Source organism: Lynx rufus, unplaced genomic scaffold (genome assembly GCF_022079265.1).
Source record: "Lynx rufus isolate CCGP_SWC_20201006 ecotype Redwood Valley unplaced genomic scaffold, mLynRuf1.p SCAF_7, whole genome shotgun sequence".
Lineage (NCBI taxonomy): Eukaryota > Metazoa > Chordata > Mammalia > Carnivora > Felidae > Lynx > Lynx rufus.
The window spans coordinates 131,320,403-131,345,818 of record NW_025814889.1 but is presented as its reverse complement, the minus strand read 5'-3'; the positions used below and the strand labels follow the sequence as shown (position 1 = coordinate 131,345,818).

The following is a 25,416-nucleotide window of genomic DNA, read 5'->3' as shown; positions in this document are numbered from 1 at the left end:
CCCGAGGACGCGGCCATGCCGGGCGGGGCCGAGGCTGGCGAGGCGGAGGACGAGGCCGGGGCCGGCTCGGGGTCCGAGGCGGAGGAGGACGCTCTGTGGGAGCGGATCGAGGGCGTCCGGCACCGGCTGACCCGCGCCCTCAACCCGGCCAAGCTGACGCCGTATCTGCGCCAGTGCCGGGTCATCGACGAGCAGGACGAGGAGGAGGTGCTGAGCACCTACCGCTTCCCGTGCCGCGTCAACCGCACCGGTGAGCCGCGGGGGGCGCGTGGGGTCGGGCCTTCCCCCCCCCCCCCCCGTCCCCGCCCGGGCTGACTGTCCTCCGAGCGCGGCGCACGGAGCCTTGGAGCCGGAGGCCAGGGGGTTCTGGTGCCCCCCCATCCCGCCTCCGCCTGAACCACCATCACGACCGGTCCAGACGGGCATCTGGGTTTTGTCTGCCTTGCAGTTGCCTCCCGCTTCCTGGGCCCGCTCTGGAGCAGGGAACTTGGATTGTGGTTGCCAGCCGCAGTCTAGATCTGGGACCTAGTGGATGGACACGGCATCTTTCTTGTGCCCTTTGATCTCTTGGGTTCTCTCTGCCCTCTCCTGCCGTGTGCCACGCATTCCTTGGAGAGTTATTTCCCCCTAAGTGCTCAAGACCGGTCACAGCTTTGTGAGGCTGCCCTCTCCCACAGGGTTGTGTCCTTGACCCAGAGCTGGCAAAGGGATGAGGGTCTAATGGTGGCATTTCAGGCCTTGGCCGGTGGGAGAAACACAGTGTATTACTTTGCGTTTGGGGATGGAGGGGACTCCTCTGTGCCATTGAAAAGGCAGGGAGTGTTCGCTGGCCCTGTATCTGTGTGTGGGGGCGGGGTGGGGGTAGGCTGGGGGTTGGGAAGCTGGTGCAGCACAGGTACCCCGGCGGGAGGGTCCTGGCTTTCCTGGCTGTGGCAGACAGGCTCTCCCCACCGATGTGTCGAGACAGGCCCCTGTGTGTGTCACTGACTCAAAAATCTGGGGAAATAAAAAGTCTGGGGAACGTGGGCCCTGGAGCATTGGGGAGGGAGAGGGGGAGGAAGTGGCTAGGCACTGGGGAAAGTCCTGACCTTGACCCCTGGGTATCCCCTGCCACTCCCCAGGGCGCCTGATGGACATCTTGCGCTGCCGCGGCAAGAGGGGATATGAGGCCTTTCTGGAAGCCTTGGAGTTCTACTACCCCGAGCACTTCACGCTGCTCACGGGCCAGGAACCTGCCCAGCGCTGCTCCATGATCCTCGGTGAGTGGGTCCGCAACAGGTGCTGTTGCCTCGGACACCAGTACAGAGTTTCCTTACTCCCATCCCTGTCGGGAGGCACTCTCATTATTCCTGTTGAACAGATAGGGAAACCGAGGCATGGGGCGACCTGAAGCAGCTTGCCCAAGCTGGGATTCAAATCCATTTAGTCTGAACTCAAAGCCTGAATACTTTTATTTTTTATTTTTTTGAGAGAGACAGGGTGCGAGTGGGGAAGGGTCAGAGAGAGAGGGAGAGAGAGGGGGAGAGAGGGAGAGGGAGGGAATCCCAAGCAGGCTCTGTGCAGTCAGTGCACGGAGCCTGACACGGGACTTGAGCTCCTGAAACCATCAGATTATGACCTGAGCCGAAGTTGGATGCTTGACTGACTGAGCCACCCGGGTGCCCCCAGGAGCATCTTTTCTGTGTGCACGTTTGTGCAAACGGGTGTCTCAGGAGGAGAGGATCTGGGAAGGAAAATTTCTCAAAGACTCCTATGTATTTTAAGTGTGAAATCGATGTTCATCCCGCCACCAGTGTATGAGTGCACATTTTGCTCTACCGTCACGAATCCTGGGGATCATCTAAAAACACTTTGGCCAATTCTGATATGTCAAAAATAATACCTTATTATTTTAAACTTGTACTTCATTGAGACACGTAATTCACAGCTTACTAGTTAGTAAACCTTGGGCAAATGACTTGACCTTTCTGTGCTTCGGTGTTGTTGTCTTTATTTTATTTTATCATTTTTTTTAATGTTTATTTATTTTTGAGACAGAGAAAAAGAGAGCATGAACAGGGGAGGGTCAGAGAGAGGGAGACACAGAATCGGAAGCAGGCTCCAGGCTCCGAGCTGTCAGCACAGAGCCCGACGCAGGGCTCGAACTCATGGAGTGTGAGAGCATGACCTGAGCCGAAGTCAGATGCTTAACCGACTGAGCCACCCAGGCGCCCCAGTGTTTTTGTCTTTAAAGTGGATGTAATAGCAGTACCTACCTCATAATGTTGTCATGCGGTTAACTAAATTAATTTCTTTAGCACAAAGAATGAAGCTAAATGTTAGTGGCTGTTATTGTCACCATTATGATTATTATTGCTGGTGAGTTGGGACATATTTTCCTTTGTGTATGAACCGATTTTGTTTTGGAACTTGCCTATTAATGGTTGTTCCTCATGTATTTGTTTGCTTTTTCTTATTGATTTGTAGGAGCTCTTTATATATTGTGGCTCTGAATCCTTTGCTGCATTTGTTATATTTTTACCTGCTCTACTTCTTACGTTTTAACTTTTTTTTTTGTTATATTTGTCATGGTTAGGAGCTTAACATTTTTTTTTATATGGATTTGTCCATTTTCTCTGTTATAGCTCTTATTGATTTGTAGGAGCTCCCACTTCTCTGTTATATTGGCTATACTTTCTCCCGTTCTGCTGTCTGTCTTTTAACTTCTTTGTTACATCTTTCACTGTTCAGATCTTCAACAGACTTTTGTATGGACTTGTCCAATTTCTCTTTTCTAGGTTCTAGATTCTGTACCTTCTTTAGGAAGGCCTTCTCCACTCCAAAGTTATCAAACTACAGGCCCGAGTCTCCACCTCGTGTTTTTGTGGTTTGGGTTCTTCTGCGCAGGCTGCCGTCCCGCTGGATTTTTATCTGCTTGCCCTGACTTTTCTCTCCCCCGTCCCTGGCAGATGAGGAGGGGCCCGAGGGCCTGACCCAGTTCCTGATGACGGAGGTGCGACGGCTGCGGGAGGCTCGCAAGAGCCAGCTGCAGCGGGAACAGCAACTGCAAGCTCGCGGTCGGATGCTGGAGGAGGAGCGGGCCGGACTGGAGCAGCGGCTGCGGGAGCAACAGCAGACACAGGAACGCTGCCAGCGGCTGCGGGAGGACTGGGAGGCGGGCAGCCTGGAGCTGCTGCGGCTCAAGGACGAGAACTACATGATCGCCATGCGCCTGGCACAGCTCAGCGAGGAGAAGAACTCAGCCGTGCTGCGCAGCCGGGACTTGCAGCTGGCGGTAGGCCCTGGGGAGGTGGGCAGGGTGGAGCGGGGAGGGGGCAACCTTTGCAAAACAATGACGGCACTGCGGCACCCGGCGTGTGTCCCCGAGCCACCGTGTGCCAGCCGTCGGACAACGGGGCCGGTCCCTTCACCGTCCCGTGCCTCCGTTTTCCCATCTGTGTCATGGGGATGTTGGTAGCGTTTCTTTCATTGGGTCATGGTGGTGGCTGTCAACCAGGGGTGATTCTGCCCTCCCCTGGGAACGTGTGGCCGCGTCTGGAAACGTTTTTGGTTGTCGCGACTAGGAGTGTGTTAGTGGAGCCCCGGGACGCCGCTAACCAGGACGGCCCCCACACCCAAGAATTATCTAGCCCCAGATACCAGCAAGGGCCGAGGTGAAGAAGCCTTGGTTAATGACGGTTCCGTGAGTTGAAGACCCAGGGTTCTAGACGCATTGAGTGCCTGGTGCTGTTGGTGTTCCAACCCGTATCGTCATCAGTCGCTGATGGCACTAAGCGCTGCTCCGCGCCACGCAGTTTACACGCGTCGCGTCCCCCGCTGTGCGCGATTTCGTTTTGAAACATACACACTGAGGCTTGGAGCGTGGAGGCCCTTGCTCAAGGTCACAAAGCCCGGAAGCGGCACAGCCTGGCTTTGCACGGGTCCGCCTGGCACCGGGGCTGGCCTCCGGCCCCTAATGCTCTGCTTGCTGCCTGCTCCCATCCAGGTGAGAGCTCACCAGTCCCCCCTGAGCGGCGGGTGAGGGGGCTGAGAAACCAAGCCTCGCTTTCTTGCTTCCTTCCTGGGGCTTAGCGGAGGGGGTAAAGCCGGTGTTTTATTGCATCAGGGAGTTGTCCAGAGGACTTCCTGAGTTCGTGCTCGTGGAGGATTTAACAGGTGCCAACGGCACACGGTTAGCTCTCTCCCAACAGTACTGTACGAGGTTCCCTGGGGTGGGTTCTGACTGTGTGATTTGAAGCCCCCCGATCTGTGAGCCTCAGCTGTCGCCGTGATGCTGCAGGTGGTGGCTACCCGGGGACGGAGGGTGGCAGGCGGGAGGTGCCGGTGCCTTATTGCACCAGAGCCCGTGGCCGTGCATGCTGGTGGGTGGACGTTTGGGGAGGAGAATCCTGATCGGAGGCATCGAGGCCACAGGTTGAAAGGCAGCCAGGCCCGCTTAAGGGTGCAGGTGGCCGATGGGAGGGTGTGAGGTGAGGTGGCTGGGAGGCGGTCGTCTGAGGGTCTGCTTGGTGTTTAGCACGAGATGGGCCAGCTGAGGCCTCTGACTGTTGGCAGATTGAGGAAAGGCTGGCACTTGCAGGGCGCCCCCGGTTGCCTTATCCTGGCGGGAGGTCACGGACGAGGATGCCCTAGGAGTGGTTCGGCACCTCCAGTCTCCGGGCTCAGTCCTCAGCGTTGGCCCTGTACCAACTCCGTTACTTTTTCAGTAACTCTCTTGGGACAGGGTGGGGGGGGGCACGCCGCTCCTGTCCCCGTTTCTGGATGAGGAAACTGAGGCACGGAGAGGCTGGCTGGAGCATTTCCCAGGATCCGAGGAGTGAAGAGGGTGGCCTAGGCTCCCCCCACGCTTCACTGCGTCTGCTTCCTCTGACATGGATGTGGGGTTTGCTGTGAGGTTTTCCTAGAAGAAAGTTCTGCTTCTCAGAGAGGAAAGTGTGACGGCCACCGGTCCAGCAGCATCAGGAGGGGGCGTGGCCTGTGTCACCGTTGGGTTGGGTCCCCTGAAGTGGCAGACGTGTGCCTGTGACTGGGGCGGGGTGGGGGACGTCCTGTGTGTGCACAGCTGTCTGGGATCCCCTGGGGTGCGGTTGAGGGTTGGAGAAGAGGTTCAGAGGTGCCTCCGTGTATCTGCACGTTGGCTGCAGGTGCGTGTTAGCATGGCCCCCTCGGGGGGGGGGGGCGCAGGTAATCTGCCACCTGCCAGATAGGGACTGCTTTTCCCTAGTTTAGGGGCCAGAGGGTCAGGGCTGAATTCCGATGAACAGATAAGATTTTCTTTGGACGTAGCTACCGTACATTTGCCTGAACTTTTTGGAGCTTTTCTGCCCCAGAATTAACAGAGGTATTGCAGGTGGAAACGAACAGAACAGCTGAAGGTGCCTGTCTTGGCCGCTTGGGTCGCCTCCCCCTCCCTCCCCCCTCCCGGGGCAGGTGTGTGGCGGCTGGGATTTAATACTGTGTTTTATAAGGTGCAAATTTAATGAGCTGGTATTTCTGAACAACATCAACTTAAGGACCGAACGCTATAATTTTGTGCTAAGTGAGTTTGTACACCGGGATTAAATGTATCCCTGCTTCCTGGTGCTCGGGGAGGGGGTGGGGGGCGGGAGACTCCCCAGGGCCCCGTCCTCTGAGCTCATCAGGGGCGCCTGCTGGCCGCGGGTCAGGCCGGAGGCCGCGGTGTGTGGCCGCAGTTCGCTGGAGAGGGTGTGACCACACTTGGCCCTTGGAACTAGCTGTCTTTCTCTGGCGGTTCACAAAGCGTGTTTTGTGAGGGGAAAGGAATGTGAGAGTCATGAATTTCTTTCTGAGTCCTTTGTGGAGGAGGAGTACAGCTGCTTGACCCGGCATCCAGCCCCTCATGGGGTGTGTGTGTGTGTGTGTGTGTGTGTGTGTGTGTCTGTCTGTGGGGGGGGGGGCGTGGCATTGCCTGGTGCTGGGGGGGGGGGGGAGGGCGGGGCTGCAAGCCATTTTCCAAGCGAGGCCGGGGCACTCCCGGGGCACCAGACGTTGACACGCCTGCGCGGGGGACCAGAGGTCATCGTGCCCTTATCCCAACGGTGACTTCCTTTTGCGGCTTGCCACCTGCTGCTGCTCTTGTCACCGTCCAGACGCCTCAGACCCCACGTGGAAAGGAGCTCTGGCCAAGTGCACCGATAATCCAGCAGGCTGCCCATGCAGCCCTCTCTGCCAGGCCACCACACGGCCGTCCGCTGCCCACCCCGGGCCGGCTTCTGGCTGCACACACTAAACTGGTGGCAGGTTGGGGCTCCAGGATTTTACTTAAAGCTGTGAAGACAGCCACTGTCACACCCCTGGCAGCTCTGGAGGCAGCCTCTGGTGGTTTGAAGGCCTCTACCCACCTACCGTCTTGTTGAATTCTTTTTTTTTTTAATGGTTTTTTTTTTTGAACTTTTTTTAAACGTGTATTTACTTTTAAAAGAGAGAGAGAGAGAGAGAGACAGGGCGCGAGCATGGGCGGAGCAGAGAGGGAGACACAGAATCCGAAGCAGGCTCCAGGTTCTGAGCTGTCAGCACAGAGCCTGACGCGGGGCTCGAACCCACAACGGTGAGATCGTGATCTGAGCCGAAGTTGGGCGCTTAACCTACTGAGCCACCCAGGCGTCCCATGAATGTTTTAAATTTACTTTGAGAGGGAGAGAGAGAGAGAGCGAAGAGCACGCGTGTGCCACACACACACAGAGACACACGCGGGGCTGTGCCAGTGGGGCAGGGGCAGAGAGAGGGAGAGAGAATCCCGAGCAGGCTCCACGCTGTCAGCAGGGTCCGATGCGGGGCTCAAACTCAAGAACCGTGAGATCGTGACCTAAACTGAAATCAAGATCATGACTTAAACTGAGCCAGCCAGGTGCCTCCCCCTCCCCCCCGTCTTTGTGGAGTTTTACAGTGACTTTGGGAGGTAGGATGTGGAACAGGGGGATCAAAGGGGCCCATCTTACTGGTGAGGAGATTGAGGCACTGAGAGGGGCCACGACTTGCCCAGGTCATGCTGGGATAGAGGCAGCGCCAGGCCTGGACCCCGGCTCCCCCGATTGCTGGCGTGGCCCTCCTCCTCCGTCGTGCTGGCACTGGGCTGAATTGCCTGTGCTCTGTGTCCCAGCTGTGGGGCAGACGAGCCGGATGGAGGACACCCACCCGAAAGTCCTGGCAGCAGATTCCCCGGGGACAGCCCAGCCCAGCCCCAGCTGCTCAGGGAACCCCAGAGGCACCAGGAGTCAAGAGAGCAGAGCCTCTCCCCATGGCCTTGCCGGTGGCCCCTCCCTGGGCCTTGTCCCTCCTTGGGCTGACCCATGTCTTGGGCCCCAGGTGGATCAGCTCAAGCTCAAGGTGAGCCGGCTGGAGGAGGAGTGCACCCTGTTGCGGAGGGCCAGGGGGCCGCTCCCCGGGTCCGAGGACAAGGAGAAGGACAAGGAGACAGACGGCGTGGACCTGGTCTCGGAGCTGCGCGCGGAGAACCAGCGACTGACGGCGTCGCTCCAGGAGCTCCAGGAGGGTCTGCCGCAGGTGTGAGGGGTGGCGAGGGGGAGTGGAGGGGGGGGGGGTCAGACCGCCTGCCGCTCACCCATCCTCCTGAGACCTGGAGAACGAGGATTCTAGAACCAGAGGCGGAACCCCGGCTAGCCTCTTGTCTCCAGCTCTGAGCGGAGGGCTCTCAGCGCTGGGCCCTCCCCGGGTGTTTGGTCTGGGGCCCGTGGGTGACCCCAGGAGGTCTCCGAACTCCCCGAAACGGTGCACCTGATTTTGCGTGTGAACGTTTTTCTGGGGAGAGGCCCCCAGCTTTCCTCAGACTTGTAGAGGAGCCTGTGACCCTGGAAAGATTCAGACCCCTGAGGTCTGGATGGCCCTGGGGCTGGCTTGGGTGGCCCCTGGCCAGTCAGCGGGCCTATTGCCTGGCCGGTGCTCCACACCGGAAGTGGGGGATGGGAGCCAGGACTCCCACAGGGTCGGGGTGCCCAGCTGGGGTGTGGCTCTGTGGGCTGGATCTCGGGCCCGTGGGCCACCTGCCTGGGCCAGGCTCAGCCCCCGTGAGGAACCAGTGTCAGAGGGGTGGGGCTAGGCTTTGGAAAAGGCACCCATCTGCTGCCCTGGGCGGTCTGGCCGGGGGCCGGAGCGAGAGCGAGCGGGCCTGGTTCTTGTTTAGGAATAAGATCCGGGCCAGCTTGTGCAGGCACGTCCTCATTCACTTCATTTCCACCCCAGATGTTCCCTCGAGGGTGCGGGGCTGTGGGCCACACCTCCTCCACAGACTGGGAAAGGGAGGTCCAGAGAGGTCAAGGCCCGTGGCCACGGTGGCAGAGCTAGTGAGGCGGGCCTGAGGGGGCGGGGGCGAGGGCTGTGTGTCCCCCTCCCTCCTGCCACAGTCAAGGTGGGCCCTGGGCCGGAGCTTGAGGCGGCCTCTGAACTATGACCCTCAGGAGGCCAGCAGGCTGGGGGCCCCGGGCTCAGAGCGCATCCTCCTAGACATCCTGGAGCATGACTGGCGGGAGGCACAGGACAGCAGGCAGGAGCTGTGTCAGAAGCTGCACGCCGTACAGGGGGAGCTGCAGTGGGCCGAGGAGCTGCGGGACAAGGTAGCGTCTACCTCACGCCCTACCCTACCCCTGCCCGGTCCCTGCCCGGTTCCCGCTTCCTCCTTGCTCACAGACCGGCTCCTGGGGAGAGCAGGGGGGAGGGTGGGCATCACCTTCTCTGACATCTACTGTGCGCCAGGTGCCTACCGGGCTAAGAAAGGAGCACTCGTCTGTTCTCAAATATTGAGGTCATTAGCGAACAGAACAAAGGCTTCTGCTCCCGCGGAGGCTAAATCCTAGCAGGGGAGACCAACAGCAGTCTGCTCACACGATCCCGGGTCCGTTACTTCACGTAGCGGAGGGTGATAAGTGCTGTGCAGGAAGGAGAGCAGCAGGGGGAGGGGGCAGATTGCAGTTTAAATGGGGAGGCCGAGGGGCGCCTCGGTGGCTCAGTCGGTTGAGCGTCCGACTTCGGCGCAGGTCACGATCTCACAGTTTGAGGGTTCGAGCCCCGCGTCAGGCTCTGTGCTGATGGCTCAGAGCCTGGAGCCTGCTTCGGATTCCCTCTCTCTCTCTCTCTCTCTCTCTCTCTCTCTCTGCTCCTCCCCGATTCACGCTCTATCTCAAAAATAAATAAACGTTAAAAAAAAAAAAGATAAATGGGGAGGCCGAGGTTGGCTGGGAAGGTACCATTGTTATGGTCGCCCCCGTTTTACATGTTGGGCAACTGAGGCCCGGGGTGGTGAAGTCGGTCGGTGGCCCAGGCCACTCAGCCAAGGGAGGTGGGGCGCTTGTTATTGAGGCTCAGGCCTCTCTCCCTGGACCCGCCGGGCACCTGCTGGTGAGCTTGCCCGGGGGGGGGGGGGGGGGGGGCCCAGGCCTGTGGTCTGAGCCGGGCACGCCCCGCCCTGCCCCCTCCCGGCCCCGCAGTACTTGCAGGAGATGGAGGACCTGAGGCTGAAGCACCGCGCGCTGCAGAAGGACTGTGATCTGTACAAGCACCGCATGGCCACTGTCCTGGCCCAGCTGGAGGAGGTGGAGAAGGAGCGCGACCAGGTGAGGGCGGCCACCGCTTCTCCCACCCGGGAGACAGGGGGAGTGGGCGGGGCCAGAACCGTAGCCGGAGACTTCCGCCCGGCCCGGAGCGCTGATTGGGTTTAGGCGGGGCGAGTGGGCCAAGGTACCGGAAGCACTCAGGCCAACCTTCCCCACCCCCCCCCACCTCGCACCCCCCAACACACCTGCCTCACCCCAGCTCCTGGTCGAGGAGAGGGGGTCCCGGCACCCATCGCCTCCGGAGCCCTTGTTCCCTTCACGTCGAGGGCAAGGCCTACACAGGGCGGTGCTTGCAAATATTTGCCGGTGAAGGAAATTCACCGAAGTTGTGGCTCGCGGGCCCTGGGTGCCATGGCCTTCGCCTCCTGAGGCCACAGGGTGAGCTATTTCCTCCAGGTCACCGGCCCTCCTTGTACGGGGCTCCCCGCGCGGGGGGGGAAGGGCGGGAGGTGCTGTCCTTGCACCAAGTTCGAATCCTACTAGAGGAGTGGAAGTCTACATGTTAGAATGGGCCTCGGGGCCCCCTGCTGGGTCGGGTGAAGGTGCAGGTGACCCAGGTGGTCCGGAGGGGGGGGGGGACCCCGGAATCTGCCCATCTCTGGCTCCCGCTCCTTTTGAGACATTGGGTGGCAGGTCCCGGCCACGGCCCAGCTCCCAGGGACCCTGGTCTTCCTGGTGGGGAAAAGCGCTTTGGGTGGAGTGGGCTGGGTTTGAACCCTGGTTCCCCCGGAGGCTGGCATGCTGTGAGTAAAGGCCGAGGCACACAGGACGTTTCCCAGAAGAGGCTTCCGTTGCTCTTGGGAGACAGTAAGAGCCTGGACCTGACTCTGGATCCCAGCTCTGTGCCCGCTGGCCGGGCTGTCTGTCAAATGAGGACAAAGAGAACCTCCACGGTGGAAAGCTGGTGCCAAGATTGAGTGGGCGGCCTGACATTCAGCACAGGGCCCGGCGCCCAGGAAGCGCTTGATAAACGTTAGCGGCTGGTCTTGTGCCGCCCCTGTCCGAGAGGGCAGGACGGTTGGGTCAGGGCGGCCCCTGCACCCTCCCTCTCTGGCCGCTTTCCCCAGGCCATCCAGAGCCGTGACCGGATCCAGCTGCAGTACTCACAGAGCCTCATCGAGAAGGACCAGTACCGCAAGCAGGTGCGGGGCCTGGAGGCCGAGCGCGACGAGCTGCTGACCGCGCTCACCAGCCTGGAGGGTGCCAAGGCCCTGCTGGAGGCGCAGCTGCAGCGGGTCCAGGGGGGCTCCTGCCTCAAGGTGAGCAGGGGGCAGGAGCACGAGAGTGCCGGTGGGAATGCTGGGATCCTGGCAGGAGCTCTTGGCCGGGGCTGGGAACAAGCAGGACCTGGTGGGAGACCTCAGTCTGGGGGGTGGGACCCCCTGGGATCCCTCAGCTGGGCTTGGGAAGATGCAGGTTCCAGGAGGCAATGTGTGCGTCCTGGCTGGAGCCCTCGCCCTGGGTCAAGAGCATGCTGGTCTTGGAGGGAGCTCCCGGGGCAGGACGGAGAATATGCAGGCCTGGTGGAACTTTCACCTGGGGTGGGTGTGGGTCGGTGCGTCAGGGGACAGGAAAGGGTCTCCGAGTTTCTGGGGTTGCTCCTGGGGCACTAGGAATAGTTTGAAGTTAAAAAAAGAAAAGGGGCGCCTGGGTGGCGCAGTCGGTTAAGCGTCCGACTTCAGCCAGGTCACGATCTCGCGGTCCGTTAGTTCCAGCCCCGCATCAGGCTCTGGGCTGATGGCTCAGAGCCTGGAGCCTGCTTATGATTCTGTGTCTCCCTCTCTCTCTGACCCTCCCCCGTTCATGCTCTGTCTCTCTCTATCTCAAAAATAAAAAAAAAAAAAAAAACGTTAAAAAAAAAAAAAGATTTATAAAAAAAGAAAAGAAAAAAGAATGGTTTCAAGTTTGCTTTTGGACATTCTTGGAGAAGCCCGGCTGCATGAGGCCTGAAGGCCGCTCAGAGACCAGCTAGTTCAGTTCCCTCACTGTATAGTCAGAGAGGGTCAGGGGCTTGCCCAAGTTCATACAGCCAGCCAGCACCCCTTGTCAACCAGATAGGAGTCCTTGGACCTCTGTTAGGAGCTCTGCCTTTTCCTCTCTTGGGTTTGCTTGAAGATGATCCCTAGGCCAAGCATTTGATGCGTGGAGCCTGGAGGAATAGAACAAAGGAAGCATGAATCTGTCATTTGTCACTTTTTAAGATCCTCAGTGGCTTTTTTGCTGTTAGGTAAAGACCAGACCCCTTATCAGGCCCTGGAGGCCTGAAGGCTGGGCCCCTTCCTACCTCTAGCCTTGTTCTCTGGGTCACAGTCTTTTAATTCCTGGACTGTGTCACAGTCCTGCCTCGGGGCCTTTGCACATACCATTCCAGCTGCCTAGACCATCCTCCCCAACTTTATCTGCTTAACACCTACTTATCGTTGAGTCCTCAGCTCAAACCACACTTTCTCCGGAGAGCGCTCTGATGCCCCCAGGCTGGGAGGGCCCTTGGGAGTGCCTCCCCCGCACTAGGCACCTTCCTTCCCTGGTCTCTTGGCAGTTTGGGGTTGTTTCCTTAATCCGCCTGTGTGTTTGTGGTCGGTCTCTGCTGGGCTGTGAGCTCCATGAGAGCAGGCATCCAGCCGTCTCATTCTCTACCGGGTCCCCGGTGCTGGCCCTCGCCCTGCACCGCTCACCTCCTCCCTCCCCCTTCTGTTGCCAGGCTTGCACCTCTTCCCACTCCCTGTGCTCCAACCTGAGCAGTACCTGGAGCCTCAGCGAGTTCCCCCCGCTGCTGGGAGGCCCGGAAGCAGCTGGGGAAGCAGCCGTCATGGGGGGATCTGAGCCCCACACCTCGGTAAGACACCTGCCCTCCCTGAGCGTGTCGGGGGTGGGGTGCGGATGCTGACAGCATCCGTGTAATGTCATTACCGACCTGTGGGTGCTTTCCAGTTCGCCGACAGGCCCACTTCTCGGGACACCGAGGCCCATGAAGGCCAAGTCCCCTACTTAAGCTCGCCCAGAGCCAGCTCCGCGCTAGGCCTGGGTGCCAGGAGCCATGGGATCCCCACTGTACTCGTGCAGAGCCCACGCCTCCACCCCGGGCCCTACTTGTCATCTGGGGAATGGGCACAAAGTAGGTGCGGTGAGGTGGGGGAGGCGGATCGGAGGTGACCCAGGCTCTGTCGTGGCGTTGGCAGGAGGAGGCCACAGATAGCGAGAAGGAGATCAATCGGCTCTCCATCCTGCCCTTCCCCCCGAGTGCCGGTTCCATCCTCCGCCGGCAGCGTGAGGAGGACCCCGCACCCCCTAAGAGGTAAGCAGGATGGGGAGACAGCAATAGAGGCTCAGGGAGATGCTGTTGCCGTTTCTGAAAGCAGCCAAATCCCAGAATCCCTAGCGCCAGCACCGGCATCGGAGCTAGGTGGGCACCTCCCCTTACCGCCTTTAAATGGCCGGGGCTCCGGGGACCCGGGTCCGCAGAGTCATGGCCATGACCCAGGTCGGGGGCGGGGGGGGGGGTGATGAAGTCACAGTCTGGTATGGGAGCAGACGTGGGAGCCACGAATGACAGAGGCAGAAAGCAGGGGTGAGATGAGGGGTGAGAAGTCCAGGGAGGCTTCCAGGAGGGGGGTGGCGTTCAGGGCCAGGGCACTCTAGGGGGAGGGGCGTGGGGCAGAGGTCGGACCGTTAGCTTCTCGCCCTGTGAGTTTAGGGGAGCTGGTTGGCCCAAGTGCCCGGTGCCTGGGACCCCTGCCTTGGCTGTAGCCTACCTGTGCTTGGGGGCGGCAGGACCTCTTGGTGGCCAGGCGGCAGGGGAGGAGGGACGGGGGCAGAATGCCCCCTGTGCCTCAGCTCCTGCCTCCCCTGCCCTCCTCCCCCCAGGTCCTTCAGCAGTATGTCGGACATCACAGGTAATGGCCCTCAGGGACTCCGTGGGGAGGGCTCATTGCCGGGGTGGCTTTTTAGCCCACCTGAGGTCTGTGCTGCCTGCTCTGCCCTTGCCTGCACCCCCCTTCCTGAGGCCCCCCACCCCGTGCCCTGACCGGGCAGGGCGGCTGTGCCCCGGAGGCCCCTGGGGAGTTGGGCCACACCGCTCACCCGTTGCCCCGGCCTGCTCCTCTCTCCTGGGCCTGGCTTCACTGTACCGGCTCCTCAGTCCCGGCCCTCCCTCCAACCCCTCCCAGGGAACCGAAGGGTCACCTTGGCCCCGGCCCAGCCCCGAGCCCAGTGGGTGCAGTGTGTTCCTGGGGTGTCAAACCTGCCAAGGTCCTGGGAAGGCCCTGGGCTCGAGCACCTCGCCCCCTTCTCACGGGCCCCGGCTTGGCCTGGTTGCTTGGTCTGGAGCCCCGGAACCTCCTTCTTTCTCCCCACCCAGGGAGTGTGACGCTTAAGCCCTGGTCTCCTGGTCTCTCCTCGTCCTCGTCCTCTGATAGCGTGTGGCCTTTTGGGAAGTCGGATGGCCTCCTGGCCAGAGGCTGCGGTCTGGATCTCCTCAACAGGTACTGCGGCTGCCTGGGGTGGTAGAGCTGGGCCAGGCGGGGCTGGGTGGGGGTGGTGTCAGACCCCTGGAGCAGGGCGAGGGGGTGGGAGGGAGCAGTAGCTCAGCTTTAGCCTCAGGCAACCGTAGAATGTTCGGGCTTTTAGACACCTGGCATTCAAATCCCGTCACTGCTGCTTATCGTCTGGGTGACGGGCTGGTCACTTCCCCTCTCGGCGCCTCCGTATTTCCTCATCTGCTGAAGGTGGTCAGTGATCTCTTCTGCGTGGGGGTGTTTGGGGGTTCAGGACTCGTGTCAGTAAAGCACTCTGCTTTGCCAGCTGTTAAGTAGGTGCTCAGTAAATGGTAGTTGTTACTCGTACCCCCCCCCTGCTTGTTGTCCTCCCGGCGCTGAGCCCCCAGCAGGACCGAGCCTCCCTGCAAGGCTTCGCGCTGTGGGTGGGGTGGGAGCCCCGCCGCCAGGCTGGCCACAAGCCCGTGACAGGAGTCGTGAAGCAGACGGGCCCAGCATGCGTTGAGGTTCTGTCAGTGTTCGGTGACGAGCGACCTCCCCGGTCAGGCTCGCGGGTGGGTCCCAGGAGGGCGGGCGATAGATGAGTTGAGAATGTGCACTTCGAACTCCAGATAGGGAGGGCAGCTGGGTGAGTGGGGAAGAGCAGAGGGCAGAGGCTGTCCAGGGATGGCCCGGAGCTTGGCGGTGACTGGAGCCGGAGGGGGAGGGGGCCAGGGCGGGCTTCATGAGTCAGGCTGGCCGTGTGAGTCAGGCGGGAGAGTGTGGACTTCGGCTTGTGCCCGCTGGGAAACATAGCAAGATGTGGCTATGGCTAAACGCGAGGCCGGCTGCTGGCTGCCTCACGGCGTTCTCTCCGTCCTGGGAGGTGGGTGTTATGATTATATTCCTGTTTTATAGAGGAGAAAGCTGAGGCTCAGAGAGGTTGAGCGACTTGCCTGAGGTCACACAGCTGGAAAGTGCCAGGCCTAAGACCCACAGTGACCTCAGCAGGTTTGCGTTTCGGGAAGGGGCCTGGGGAGCACTGAATGTCGACAGCCGCAACGCGGGGGTGCTGGATACAGAGGGCAGGTCACCCGAGAAATAGGGGCAGAGCAGGACCAGGGGCCTGAAGCAGCTTGACCAGGCCCAGGTCCAGGCCCCTGCCCCCACTCTAGCCCTCCGGCAGCGGGGCCAGCACGACATTGTTTCTCCCTGTGCAGGACGTGCTTCTAGGGGAAGGGGTGGAGGCGCCTCCCTTCCTGCCTGCCTCGGCCCTTCCTCCAGCTCGGTTCAGCCTGCAGCAGGGGTCCTGGCTGCTGTCCAGGGGGCACCGGAGCAGGAGGTTCTGGCCCAGTCTCTGCCCCCCCCTCCGTGTGATCATGGGGCCACCTCTGCTGTTCCTGGGCAGGAGGGAGCTGGAGGGAGGACACACACTGGGGCGGGGGCAGGGACGGGGGACTGAGACAGCAAGATGTGGACAGATGCGGGGGTGGGGGGGTAGGGAGAGCCTGGCTGGTGCGTGGGGTGGTGCCTGCGTGCGTCCTGGGGCGGTGTCCCCGCACAGAGCACAGTGGGAAAGAACATGACACCGGAGCCCTGTCACTTGCTACAGAGGGGCTTGGGGCAGGTCACTAAATTCCCCAGGGCCTCGGTTTCCTGCTCTGTAAAATGGGGTTGTCACGGGCTTCGGGTGTTCCCCTTAGGGTGTTTTGAACAGTGCCCGGCTCAGAGTGAGTGGCAGTGTTAGCCCTTTGCTGTTTTTATCGCTGCTGTTGCTTAGGTTCCCCGAGTAGCCCGGCAAGGCTGGTGTTTTTAGCCTCATGATGCAGATGACCAGAAGGAGGCCCAGGGAGAGTCGGGAATTTGTCCCAAGGCCACTGGGCGGTGGAGTTGGGGATTCCGATGGACCTTCCTTCTGGCTAAGCTGCTTTCAGCTCCCGCTCGTGGTGCGACCTCACCGTGCGCTGGGCCTTTGCAGCGGTCTGGCCTCCCCTGCCCTTCTGGGCTCCTAGGGCCTTGGGGCAGGGCAGGGGTTGCTGGGGCGGGCTGAGGGCTGGACGGACAGACGGACAGGTGGGAGAGATAGTGAGGAAGGGCCAGAGAATGCAAGTGGGGCGCTGAGGGGCGAGTGCTGGGTGAGGGTCACTAGGGGAGGGTCAGTGTGAGTCTCCCTGGCAGGGCCTGCCCCCCGGTCACTCAGACTGTGTTGCTAGAGACCCAGGAGTCCAGAGATTGGACTGCCCCCTCCCCCCCCCCGGCCTTGTGTTCCTCTCTTTTCCCTCATCCACTTGTCTGCTGAGGCCTGGTGCTGAGAGGGACCCAACTGGACCTGGCCCCAACTGGACCTGGGAGCTGCCAGGCAGGCTCTCCCCCCTTCCCCAGGGGGACTCTGGAGGCCCAGAGAAGCCACTGGGTTCCTCAGGAAGGTGGGCAAGGGTGTCCTGAAGGAGGCGGTGCCTGAGCCAGGTTGGCAGGGAGAGCCTGAAAACTTGGGGTGAATGGCGGGGCTGGGGGTGGGGCTGGTGTGCCAGGGCAGGGGGTAGGGGGCAGGGGGCCGATCAGCTGGTACCAGGAAGGGCTGAGTGCAGGCTGCCTGGTGGGCTGCCTCCTGGGGGAGCCCTGATGCTCGGTTGTCTGTGGCTTCGAAACAGGTGGGGGAACTGCCGGCCACGGAGAGGTGACTTTTCTGAGTCACCCCTGGTAACAGTAGCTGTGTAACCTCTCTTGGGCACCTAGTTAACGTGGCACGGTTCTAAGAGCGTCCCACGCTTAATTCCCTGAGTCGTACGTACGATGAGGGAGGCGGAGGCCGATGGGGCTCTTGAGGACCACAGGCTACGCAGCCAGGCCGTCTGGCCCCGGAGTCCCTGCAAGTGCCACTTTTCTCAGAGACCCCTGACCGTACCCCACCTGACAGAAACTCAGGACACGCGCCCGGAACAAAAGGATCACGAGACGATAGTTGGGTTTACTTGAGGGGAGGCTGGTGTGCGTTTTCTATTCTGTTCCGATAAAACACTGCGCTGGCCGTGACCTTGTGAATTTCACAACCCTCTTAGGGGCCAGGCCTGCAGTTGGAGGTTTCCTGGAGGCCTCTGGTCTCCACCTCCACCTGCATCATCTTTACGTTGGTCCGACCCTCACACCCACGGTGGGAGACAGTGTCCTCATTGTCCTGGCTTTATGGATGTGGTGACAGAATCAAGCGGCCAGCTCGCTCGTCCACATCTAGGGCACAGTTAAGGCTGGGGTCTGGAGTGGGACTGTGTTTCTCCAGCCAGGGGGCAGCATGGCCAGGCCCAGCTTCGGGCCTCCCATCTCTGCCCTGGCCCATCAACGCAACCTGGACCTTCCCCGGGCCGGGGGAGCCTACGAAGGTAGGCTGGCACCTGTGTCCTGTCACAGCCCCGTGGGCGTGGCTGTTTGTTTTGACTGAGAGGGTGGAAGCCGAGAGAGGCTCCTGGGGCCAAAGATTCCCCCCCTCCACATGCGCGCAGACGGTGTTGAAGTCCTTATAGCCTTGCCCACCCTGGGCGGACAGCAGGGGGCAGTGTGGCTGCGTGGGCAGCAGTTGCCAGGGTGGGTGGGGAGGCGGGCGATGGTGGGGGACGCTTGGGCTTCTCCCCTGCGGACTCTGGCCTCCTCTCTTCCCTAATCCTCCGGCCAGGGGGGCTCACAGAAGGGAATTTCAGGCGGCTGTGTCTGCGCCGGCCGCAGGGCCTCACAGGTTCTCATCCAGGGACAGGAAGAACCCCGCCACGATGGGGATCTGGGTGACTCTTTGTCTTAACTGTCAGTGGTTTCCACTGCCCACAAGAGGAAGGCCAGACGCCTTCCTTGTGTGCCCTCCACAGGCTGGCTCCAGCTTGCCTTTTCTGGGAGCTGTTTCCCATGATGTTCAATTAGCTAATTAGGGCAAAGCGCTTAGCATGGTTTCTGGCACACGGGGAGCACTCGGTAAGCATTTGCTGCCGCTGTTATTACTGTTGTTATTAAATCCTTCCGCACATCCTGTATTCTGTCCTCCACACCTCTGCCCCTGCCAGCCCTTCAGCCTGGAGCACCACCTTCCTCTCTGTCTATTCCTGAAGCGCCTCTATTCGTCACCGCCGGGTAGCCCCGCTGCCTCTTCCTCTGGGAAGCCGCACCCCTCGGTGCTCCCACGGCCGCCTGTAGCCATCTCTGGTCTGTGTTGTGTCCTAACGGTGACCTCCCCCGCTAAACTGTGAGCATAACGAGCTTTTATTTGTCATCTGCCATGTGCCGGACGCTGTGTTTGGGGCTGGGGACCCAGAGCTGAGCACGACGGTGGGCTGGTCCTGAGGGTGTTCTTTCTGGGCAAGCGCAGAGGGTGCGATCCTGCAGGAAGCTTCGCCTCAACCTCGTGCAGGGGTCGGGGAGGGAGAGGTTGCTTTGGAACTGAGCTTTGAAGGATGAGCAGAATCTGCCAGGCAGAAGAGAGGGGGAAGGGCATTCCAGGCAGCAGGCACAGCGGGTGCAATGGCCCTGGGGTGAGTTGGGGGGGGTTGGTGAGAGTCATGGCTCGGTTGGGGAATTGCTGTCGTTCTCCTGGGAATGTCGCACTGAGTCGAAATACTGATTGAACTCTAATTCCTGGTTCCCTTCTCTCTTCCCAGGTCTCTGGCCATCCGAGTGTCTTGCCGGAGCCCCCCGGGGGGGCCTGAGCCCCAGGACAAGGGCCCAGATGGCCTGTCATTCCTTGGGGACAGCTGGTCTGGGGCCGTGGTGCGGAGGGTGCTCTCTGGGCCAGGGTCTGCCAGGGGGGAGCCGAGAGAGGTGAGACCCCCCCCGACCCCCCCCCCCCCCCCCCCCGTCCCTCTGAGTTGGGGGTGGAGCCAATGTATTAGCTGGGGCTGGATGCCCTCTGATTGGCGGGTCTAGATCACTGGGCGGAGTTTCTGGGGGTTGACCCAAAGCAGAGGCAGGCTCAGAGATGTCACCCAGGCTGGCCTGCCTCAGCCAGCAGTAAATTAAATCTGACTGGGCAGGGGCTGGACGGATCCCCACCCTTAAGCATGGAAAAGAACAGATACCCTGGGTGAGGACGATGCCTGTTGATGGGGGAAGGATCTGATTGGCTAGGTGCCCTGTGAGGTGGGGTATCTGAATTACCGATATATGTCACCACCACCCCAGTCTCCCTTCAGCCCCAGGGCTGCGGTGGCCTGGGAAGCTCACTTCCTTCCTTCCCTGCCTGCCTGGGTTTCTTTCCCAGCCAAGGGCAGAGGCTGCTGGCCTGGAGGGGGCAGGCCTGGAAGGTGAGGCCCAGCAGAGAACCTTGCTCTGGAGCCAGGCGTCCACACTCCCCTTCCTGATGGACTTCAAGGGTAAGTCTGGCCGAGGGCCGAGGAACTGGGGACTCCCGGGTCCCAGAAGGTCAGAGCTGAGAGCCCACAAGAGCGCTTGTCCAGCCCGTGGTGCAGGTGGGGCAACCGAGGCCTGGCTGCGGCCTGGCTGTCAGCAGTGCCCTTCCCTCGCCCACTGTTCGCCCTTGCTGGCTGTCCTTTGTTTCCTCCGTAAGGAGCTTACCATGACAGGAGTCCAGAGACCCGGGTTCAAGGCCTGGTTCTGTTCCTAGTGGGCTTGGTAGCCTCGGGCAGGTCCCTGTCCTCTCTGGGCCTCAGACTCTCACTTTAAGAGGGGGGAGGTAGGGTTCTGGCAGCTCAGGCCTTGAAAGGGGCGTGATGGAGCCCGAGGCCGATCCCTGACTTACTTAATCCTCCTCTTGCCCTCCCTCCTGCCCCCGCCCTGCCCACGTCCAGCCTGTCAGTCCTTCCACGAGGCCCTAGATGCCTGGACAAAGGGGCTGAGCACTGAGCCCTTCTATATTCGAGCCAACCTCACCCTGCCCGAGCGTGCAGACCCTCATGCCCTGTGTGTGAAAGCCCAGGAGATCCTGCGGCTGGTGGACCCGGCATACAAGCGGCGGCAGGAGTGGTTCTGCACACGGGTCGACCCCCTTACGCTGCGGGACCTGGACCGGGGCACTGTGCCCAATTACCAGAGGTGACGCGGAACCGGGAGTCTGGGGGCGGGTCCCGCAGGGAGCCAGGACCAGGATAGGAGGCTTTTCCCCTCCCCCTGCAGTCCCTCACTATCCTCCGGGACAGGATAAGGGGGCTGGAGGAGAGGAGGTGAGGGGCTCCCTTTCTCCCTACAAATGCACCATGTGATCCCACCCCACCCCCATCCCTACCCCGCAGAGCCCAGCAGCTCCTAGAAGTTCAGGAGAAAGGGCTGCTCTCCAGCCGGCACCGAGGGCCCCGAAGTAATGTAAGCAATGCTGGGCGGGCTGGCAAGGGTCCGGGGAGAGGGCCTGCCAAGGGTGGGGTCCAAAGGGGGAGAGGCCAGGTTCCGTTGTCTGACAGCCCTGGGGGAGGAGAGGAGGGAGGCTCCCACCCCGCTCCTTCACCCGGACACGGTTGATCATCTCCTACGTGCCCAGCAGACAGGACAACGGCAGGGCTCACTGTCCAGGGTAGTTGAGAGGGTTAAACGAGGCAGCTCAGGAGCAGGCCTGGCCACGGCCAGCACTTGACAGAATGGCAGTCACACCCCCTCTTCCGATCCCTGGGTAGGGGCTGGGCCGGGTGAGCCTCCCCCGGCCGCCCTACACACGGGCAAAGTGAGGCTCAGAGAAGTGAAATCACTCAGAAGGCCAGAGGGGCTGAGAACTTGGGCTCTGAATCCCAGCTCTGCCACGAGCCAGCCCGCCTGCCGCGCCACCTTGGACAAGCACCTGACCCTCCCTTGAGGCTCTGTTTCCTCATCTGTAAAACTGGGGAAGTTACGTTGCCTGCCTCGTGGGTAGAAGGCTTCAGTGAGTTCGTGACATCTGGGGCTCAGTGTCTGTCACGTTCCCTGCTGGCCGCTGGTGTCATCGGTGCTGTCATTTGTCGGTGCTGGTTTTTTTTTTTTTTCGTACCCAGGGTCACGTTGCTAATTCATTGGAAGAGGTTCCAAAGGTTACCTCTCAGGCGACATTAGGTCGCTCTGGTCTCTGGGCCTCAGGTTCCCCATCTGTAGACCTAAGGCCCCTCTAGCTCTAACTGGCTCCCACAGGCTTGCTTCCCTGGGCCCATAGGGATGGTTACCCTCAGCTGCCTGGGCTGGGCCGGGTGGGGGCAGGAGAAAGCCTGGCGGGGAGGGGGCCTCTCGGGCCGACCCAGGGGGCAGCCGGGCCCCCTCTGCCGGGGTGGGGGGGTCCCATTCATCTCCTCCCCGCTGAGGGTGGGATGCAGGCTGGGCCCTCAGGTGCTCCTCTCTCCGTGCCCCCCTCTCCCCCCCCAGCTGAAGAAGCGAGCCCTGGACCAACTCCGGCTGGTGAAGCCCAAGCACGTGGGAGGTTCTGCCGGAGATTGTCCGGAGCAGCTGCTGATGGAACCCTGCTCAGGTGAGCACACAGCTGCAGAGGCACGTCCCGTGCTGGTGTCTGGGAGGGTGCACGTCTGGGTGTCCTTTGGCCCTGGCGGTCCACTCTGCCTGCAAGAGCCCGTTGAGGGGCTTCCGGTGGGGAGCAGGGCATCCGGGGCCTGAGACACGGGCTCCCCCTGGTGGGAGATGGGCCACCGGGGTTGAGGGAGCCAGTTGGGGGGAGGCACCGGTGTGCGAGTGTGACCGTGGGGGTGTAGGACCCCGGGGCTCACGCGGGCCCGGGTCTGTTCTTGTCTGGCGGAGCAGTTGTAGTGGTGTTTCTCACGTGTGTGTGCCGGCCGGTGCCAGCGAGATCCCCGAGCGGGTGTCTGGAAGGCAGTAGGGGGGAGGCCTTGGGTCAGATCGGGGAGGAGGGGTTGGCGGAGCCCGGAGGAGGGAGTCGCAGGTCCGAGGGGCAAGAAGACGGTGGTGAGGGAAGACTTCCCGGAAGGGAAGTTGCCTGAGGTGGGGTTTTCGGGGATGAAGAGGAGTTCGTTCCCGGCACAAGGCACAGCTGTGCAAAGGCACAGAGGTATGGCTGTGTGTGACGCGCGTGCAGAACACCGAGTACAGCAAGTGTGAGCCAGACGCCAGGTCTGTCACAGAGTGTGCTTGGTCCAGGGGACACAGTGGTACCTCCCCTTGGAGCATATGGCCCCGGGGGGGGGTGTCAGGGGGAGGCAGCTGCCCGCCAGTCAGATCATCGTACCCGTAAACATAATTTTGAAGCGTGACACGTGTAATAGAGGAGAGCTGGGTGCCTTGGAGCGCACGCCAGAGGCCCTGCACGTCTGGGGACCAGGGAAGGTGTAACCTGGGCTCTGAGGGGAGCGTGGGGTCTAACTGGGCCATAGCTGCCGGGGTGGGGCTCTGGCCTCCCCGAGTCACGCAGAGGCCCTGTGGTTGGAGGCAGTCGGTCCGTGTGCTGGGGCACGTGACTCGCTGCCCCTCTAGGCTCTGGCAGGGCTGGGTCACCCACGTGGGGGATGCACCCTCTTTCCTGAGGGTCGTGGGAGGTCACTGGCATGTTGAAAGCAGGGGACTTCCGGGATCTGACTGTAGGTTTAAAGCCTCTGTCTGGCTGTTGAGAGGAGAAGGACCTGGAGTTGGGGTTGGGCAAAGGTGAGGCGGGCGGGGGATTGGGGCCAAGGCTCCTGCAGGGGGCTGCTGTGTGTGTGTGTGTGTGTGTGTGTGTGTGTGTGTGTGTGTGTACATGCGTGCATGTGCACAAAGGAACAGCAGCAGGTCTTAGGGGGAAAAAAAGGGGGGGACTTGAGAAGAGCGGATGGGGTTTTGAGGCTCGAGGGGCTGGCCACCCTAGGACGGAGGAGCTGGGGCCCTGCCTGCACCCTCACCTCCTCTGCCCCCCGCCCTGCCGTAGAGCCAGAGCGGAGCCTCAAACCCTACAGCCTGGTGCGGCCGCTGCTGGTGTCCGCCCTGCGGCCTGTGGTGCTCTTGCCTGAGTGCCTGGCGCCCCGGCTCATCCGCAACCTGCTAGACCTGCCCAGCTCCCGGCTGGACTTCCAAGTGTGCCCGGCGGGTGAGCCTGGGTGCCCGGGGAGGGGAGGGCCGGGCGGCACCCACGGGCGGCCGGGCCCACGGGGCCCTTCACCCCTGCCTCTCGCCGCTCTGCAGAAAGCCTCTCTGGGGAGGAACAGTGCTCGTCCTCAGCACCGGGAGCCCCCAAGGCCCAGCCTGCCGCCCCGGGGCTGGGCAGCAGGATCCGCACCATCCAGGAGTCTGTCGGGAAGGTAGGTGCTTCTTCTGGGGGAGAGAGCTGGTCTGAGTGTGGGCCTGAGCCGCTCTCTCGCAGAGCCGCTGGGCGAGTCCCGTCCCTTCCACGGGCCTGTCTCCTCCCCTGTGGATGGGGGGCTGGGGCGGTGGAACGCGGGTCCCCTTTGAGGTGTTGGGCTGGTACACCTCACCTGTCCGTCCCGCCCCAGACTCGCTGCTACCTTGGGGGCCGGCTGGGGGCTGTCAGACACGGGAGCGCCGGTGGGGTCCGCTCCGTCCCGTCGATGGCGAGGCTGAGGTCCAGAGCGGGCACGTGACTTGTGTCCCCAGGTCTCCCACCTTCCCCTGGGGTACCTTCCTCGTTGCCAGGGCCCTTCTGGTGGGGGACACGGGAGCCCGTAGGGGGCTGTGCTGGAGGGCCTAGTGGGGGCAGGGAGGTCAGCGTCTCTGGGCTGAGAGTGAAACGTCGCCTCCGTGTCCTGAGAAGCACTGCCTGTTGGAGCTGGGCGCACGGGGCGTGCGGGAGCTGGTCCAGAACGAGATCTACCCCATTGTCATCCACGTGGAGGTGACGGAGAAGAACGTCCGGGACGTCAGGTGAGGGAGGGTGGGGCCAGCGTTTCCTCCTCCTTGAGGAGGTCCCTGTCTCTCCGCCTCCGTCCGCCTCGGTGTCTGTCCCCTCCTCTGACCGCCGCCTGTCCCCTCTGCCGGCAGGGGTCTGCTGGGCCGGCCGGGCACCCGGGACTCGGAGCTGCTTCGGCAGTGCCGCAGCTCGGAGCAGGCGCTCTGGGAGCTGCCCTGCTCCTGGGTGCGGGTGCCGGCCCACGCGTGGGGCCACTCGGAGGAGCTAGCCAAGGTCGTGCGCGGCCGCATCCTGCAGGAGCAGGCCCGCCTCGTGTGGGTGGAGCAGGGCAGCGGCAGCAGCATCGGCGGGAGCAGCGAGGCCTGAGGGGCCCCTCCGGATGCCCGCTGCCTCCTGGCCCGCTTCAGAAGCCGTCGGCGGCGGGGACCCCGGTGTCCGCGGTGGAGCTGGGGCCCCGGCCCATCCCGAGCCCTCCTAGACCCTCGGACCCTCGCACGCGGGCTCTCACCCGAGTGGATCTGTGGGAGCCCTCAAGGCGGAGCCCCCCCCCCCCGCCCCCGTACTCGCTGCTCTGGGCCTCCCGAGTGCCCCCGTGTCCCCGCGATTCCGCCCGCGTCCGCGTCCTCAGCCTCTCCCTCACCCGGAGCTTCTGAGCTCTCACTCCGCACAGGTTTACACGCCCAGGTTCTCAACGGCAGGCACCTGAGGACTCCTGGGTTCTCAGCCAGTTCTGCTCAAGGAGCCCCGAGCTCGTCCCGCGTGCCCCTGCCCGCCGCCAGCCCCCCCCCCCTCCGCCCCTCTCGCGTTTCTGCTGTGTACTTCCACGTGTGGGCGCCGCGGCGTCCCCGGCCCTCCGTGCCCCTCGCGTCTTCCCGTCACACGTGTGTCTGTGGTTCTCTCCCGTGTAAATGCCCCACCCCACCCCGTGACACTTGGGCACTGACACTCCTGTGCTCCTGGGGAGCACACCGAGGACCGTGTTCTCACAGCGCCAGCTCCCTGCGGTGACTCACCTCTCAGAGGCACACGGGTCGGGAGAAGGGCCGCTGCTCTGTCACCAGAATGTATGGCCCGTTGAGTTCTGAACGGGCCTTTTTCACTCAGAAGCTGCACATGACGTAACATTAAACGGTTTGTCATAGAAGCTGGTGGCCTTTTGCTTGCTTGCCTCCCTGGCCCTGGGGCCCCCTCTCCACGCTCCCGACTTGTCCCCACCCCCCGATCAGGCTGATAACCACCTCTCAGGCCCCTGCTTGCCCACGGGGAGGGTCAGATTTCGTTCCTGACTCATCCCAGAGCCGCCCGCCATCTGTGCTGGCATCACCTTACCTGCCCCCGAATGACCGGAGAAGGGCCCCACAGACGGGCCATCTCCATGCTCAGCCCTGCCCGTGTCTGATCATCAAAGGAGGGTCCCCTGGAGAGGGGACACCAAGCCTAGCAGGGTCCGGTCTTGGCTTAAGGGGCCCAGCTGCTGAGTGCAGGGGGCCAAGTGCAAACCCCCCCCCCACCCACCGTGCACAGTCAGGTCCCTGAGACAGTTGGACCAGAGAGGATGGTCTAAGCAGGATGGCCACGGGGGCTGCCGCTTACGCCTAGGGTCTGG

General features: G+C 61.9%; 1 protein-coding gene across 1 annotated transcript; it reads left to right on the top strand.

The window, feature by feature from the left end:
- Positions 1-24,917, top strand: CARD10 (caspase recruitment domain family member 10). The gene is made up of 20 exons (XM_047066498.1): positions 1-250; positions 1,122-1,259; positions 2,949-3,274; positions 7,327-7,524; positions 8,436-8,591; positions 9,462-9,587; positions 10,655-10,846; positions 12,289-12,423; positions 12,767-12,882; positions 13,452-13,480; positions 13,945-14,068; positions 18,697-18,856; positions 19,296-19,407; positions 19,843-20,086; positions 20,284-20,353; positions 21,371-21,473; positions 22,875-23,033; positions 23,129-23,244; positions 23,712-23,824; positions 23,942-24,917. The coding sequence occupies exons 1-20, from the start codon at positions 16-18 to the stop codon at positions 24,174-24,176; spliced, it is 3,087 nt and encodes a 1,028-aa protein (XP_046922454.1). The 5' UTR covers positions 1-15; the 3' UTR covers positions 24,177-24,917.
- The last annotated feature ends 499 nt before the right edge of the window (positions 24,918-25,416 follow it).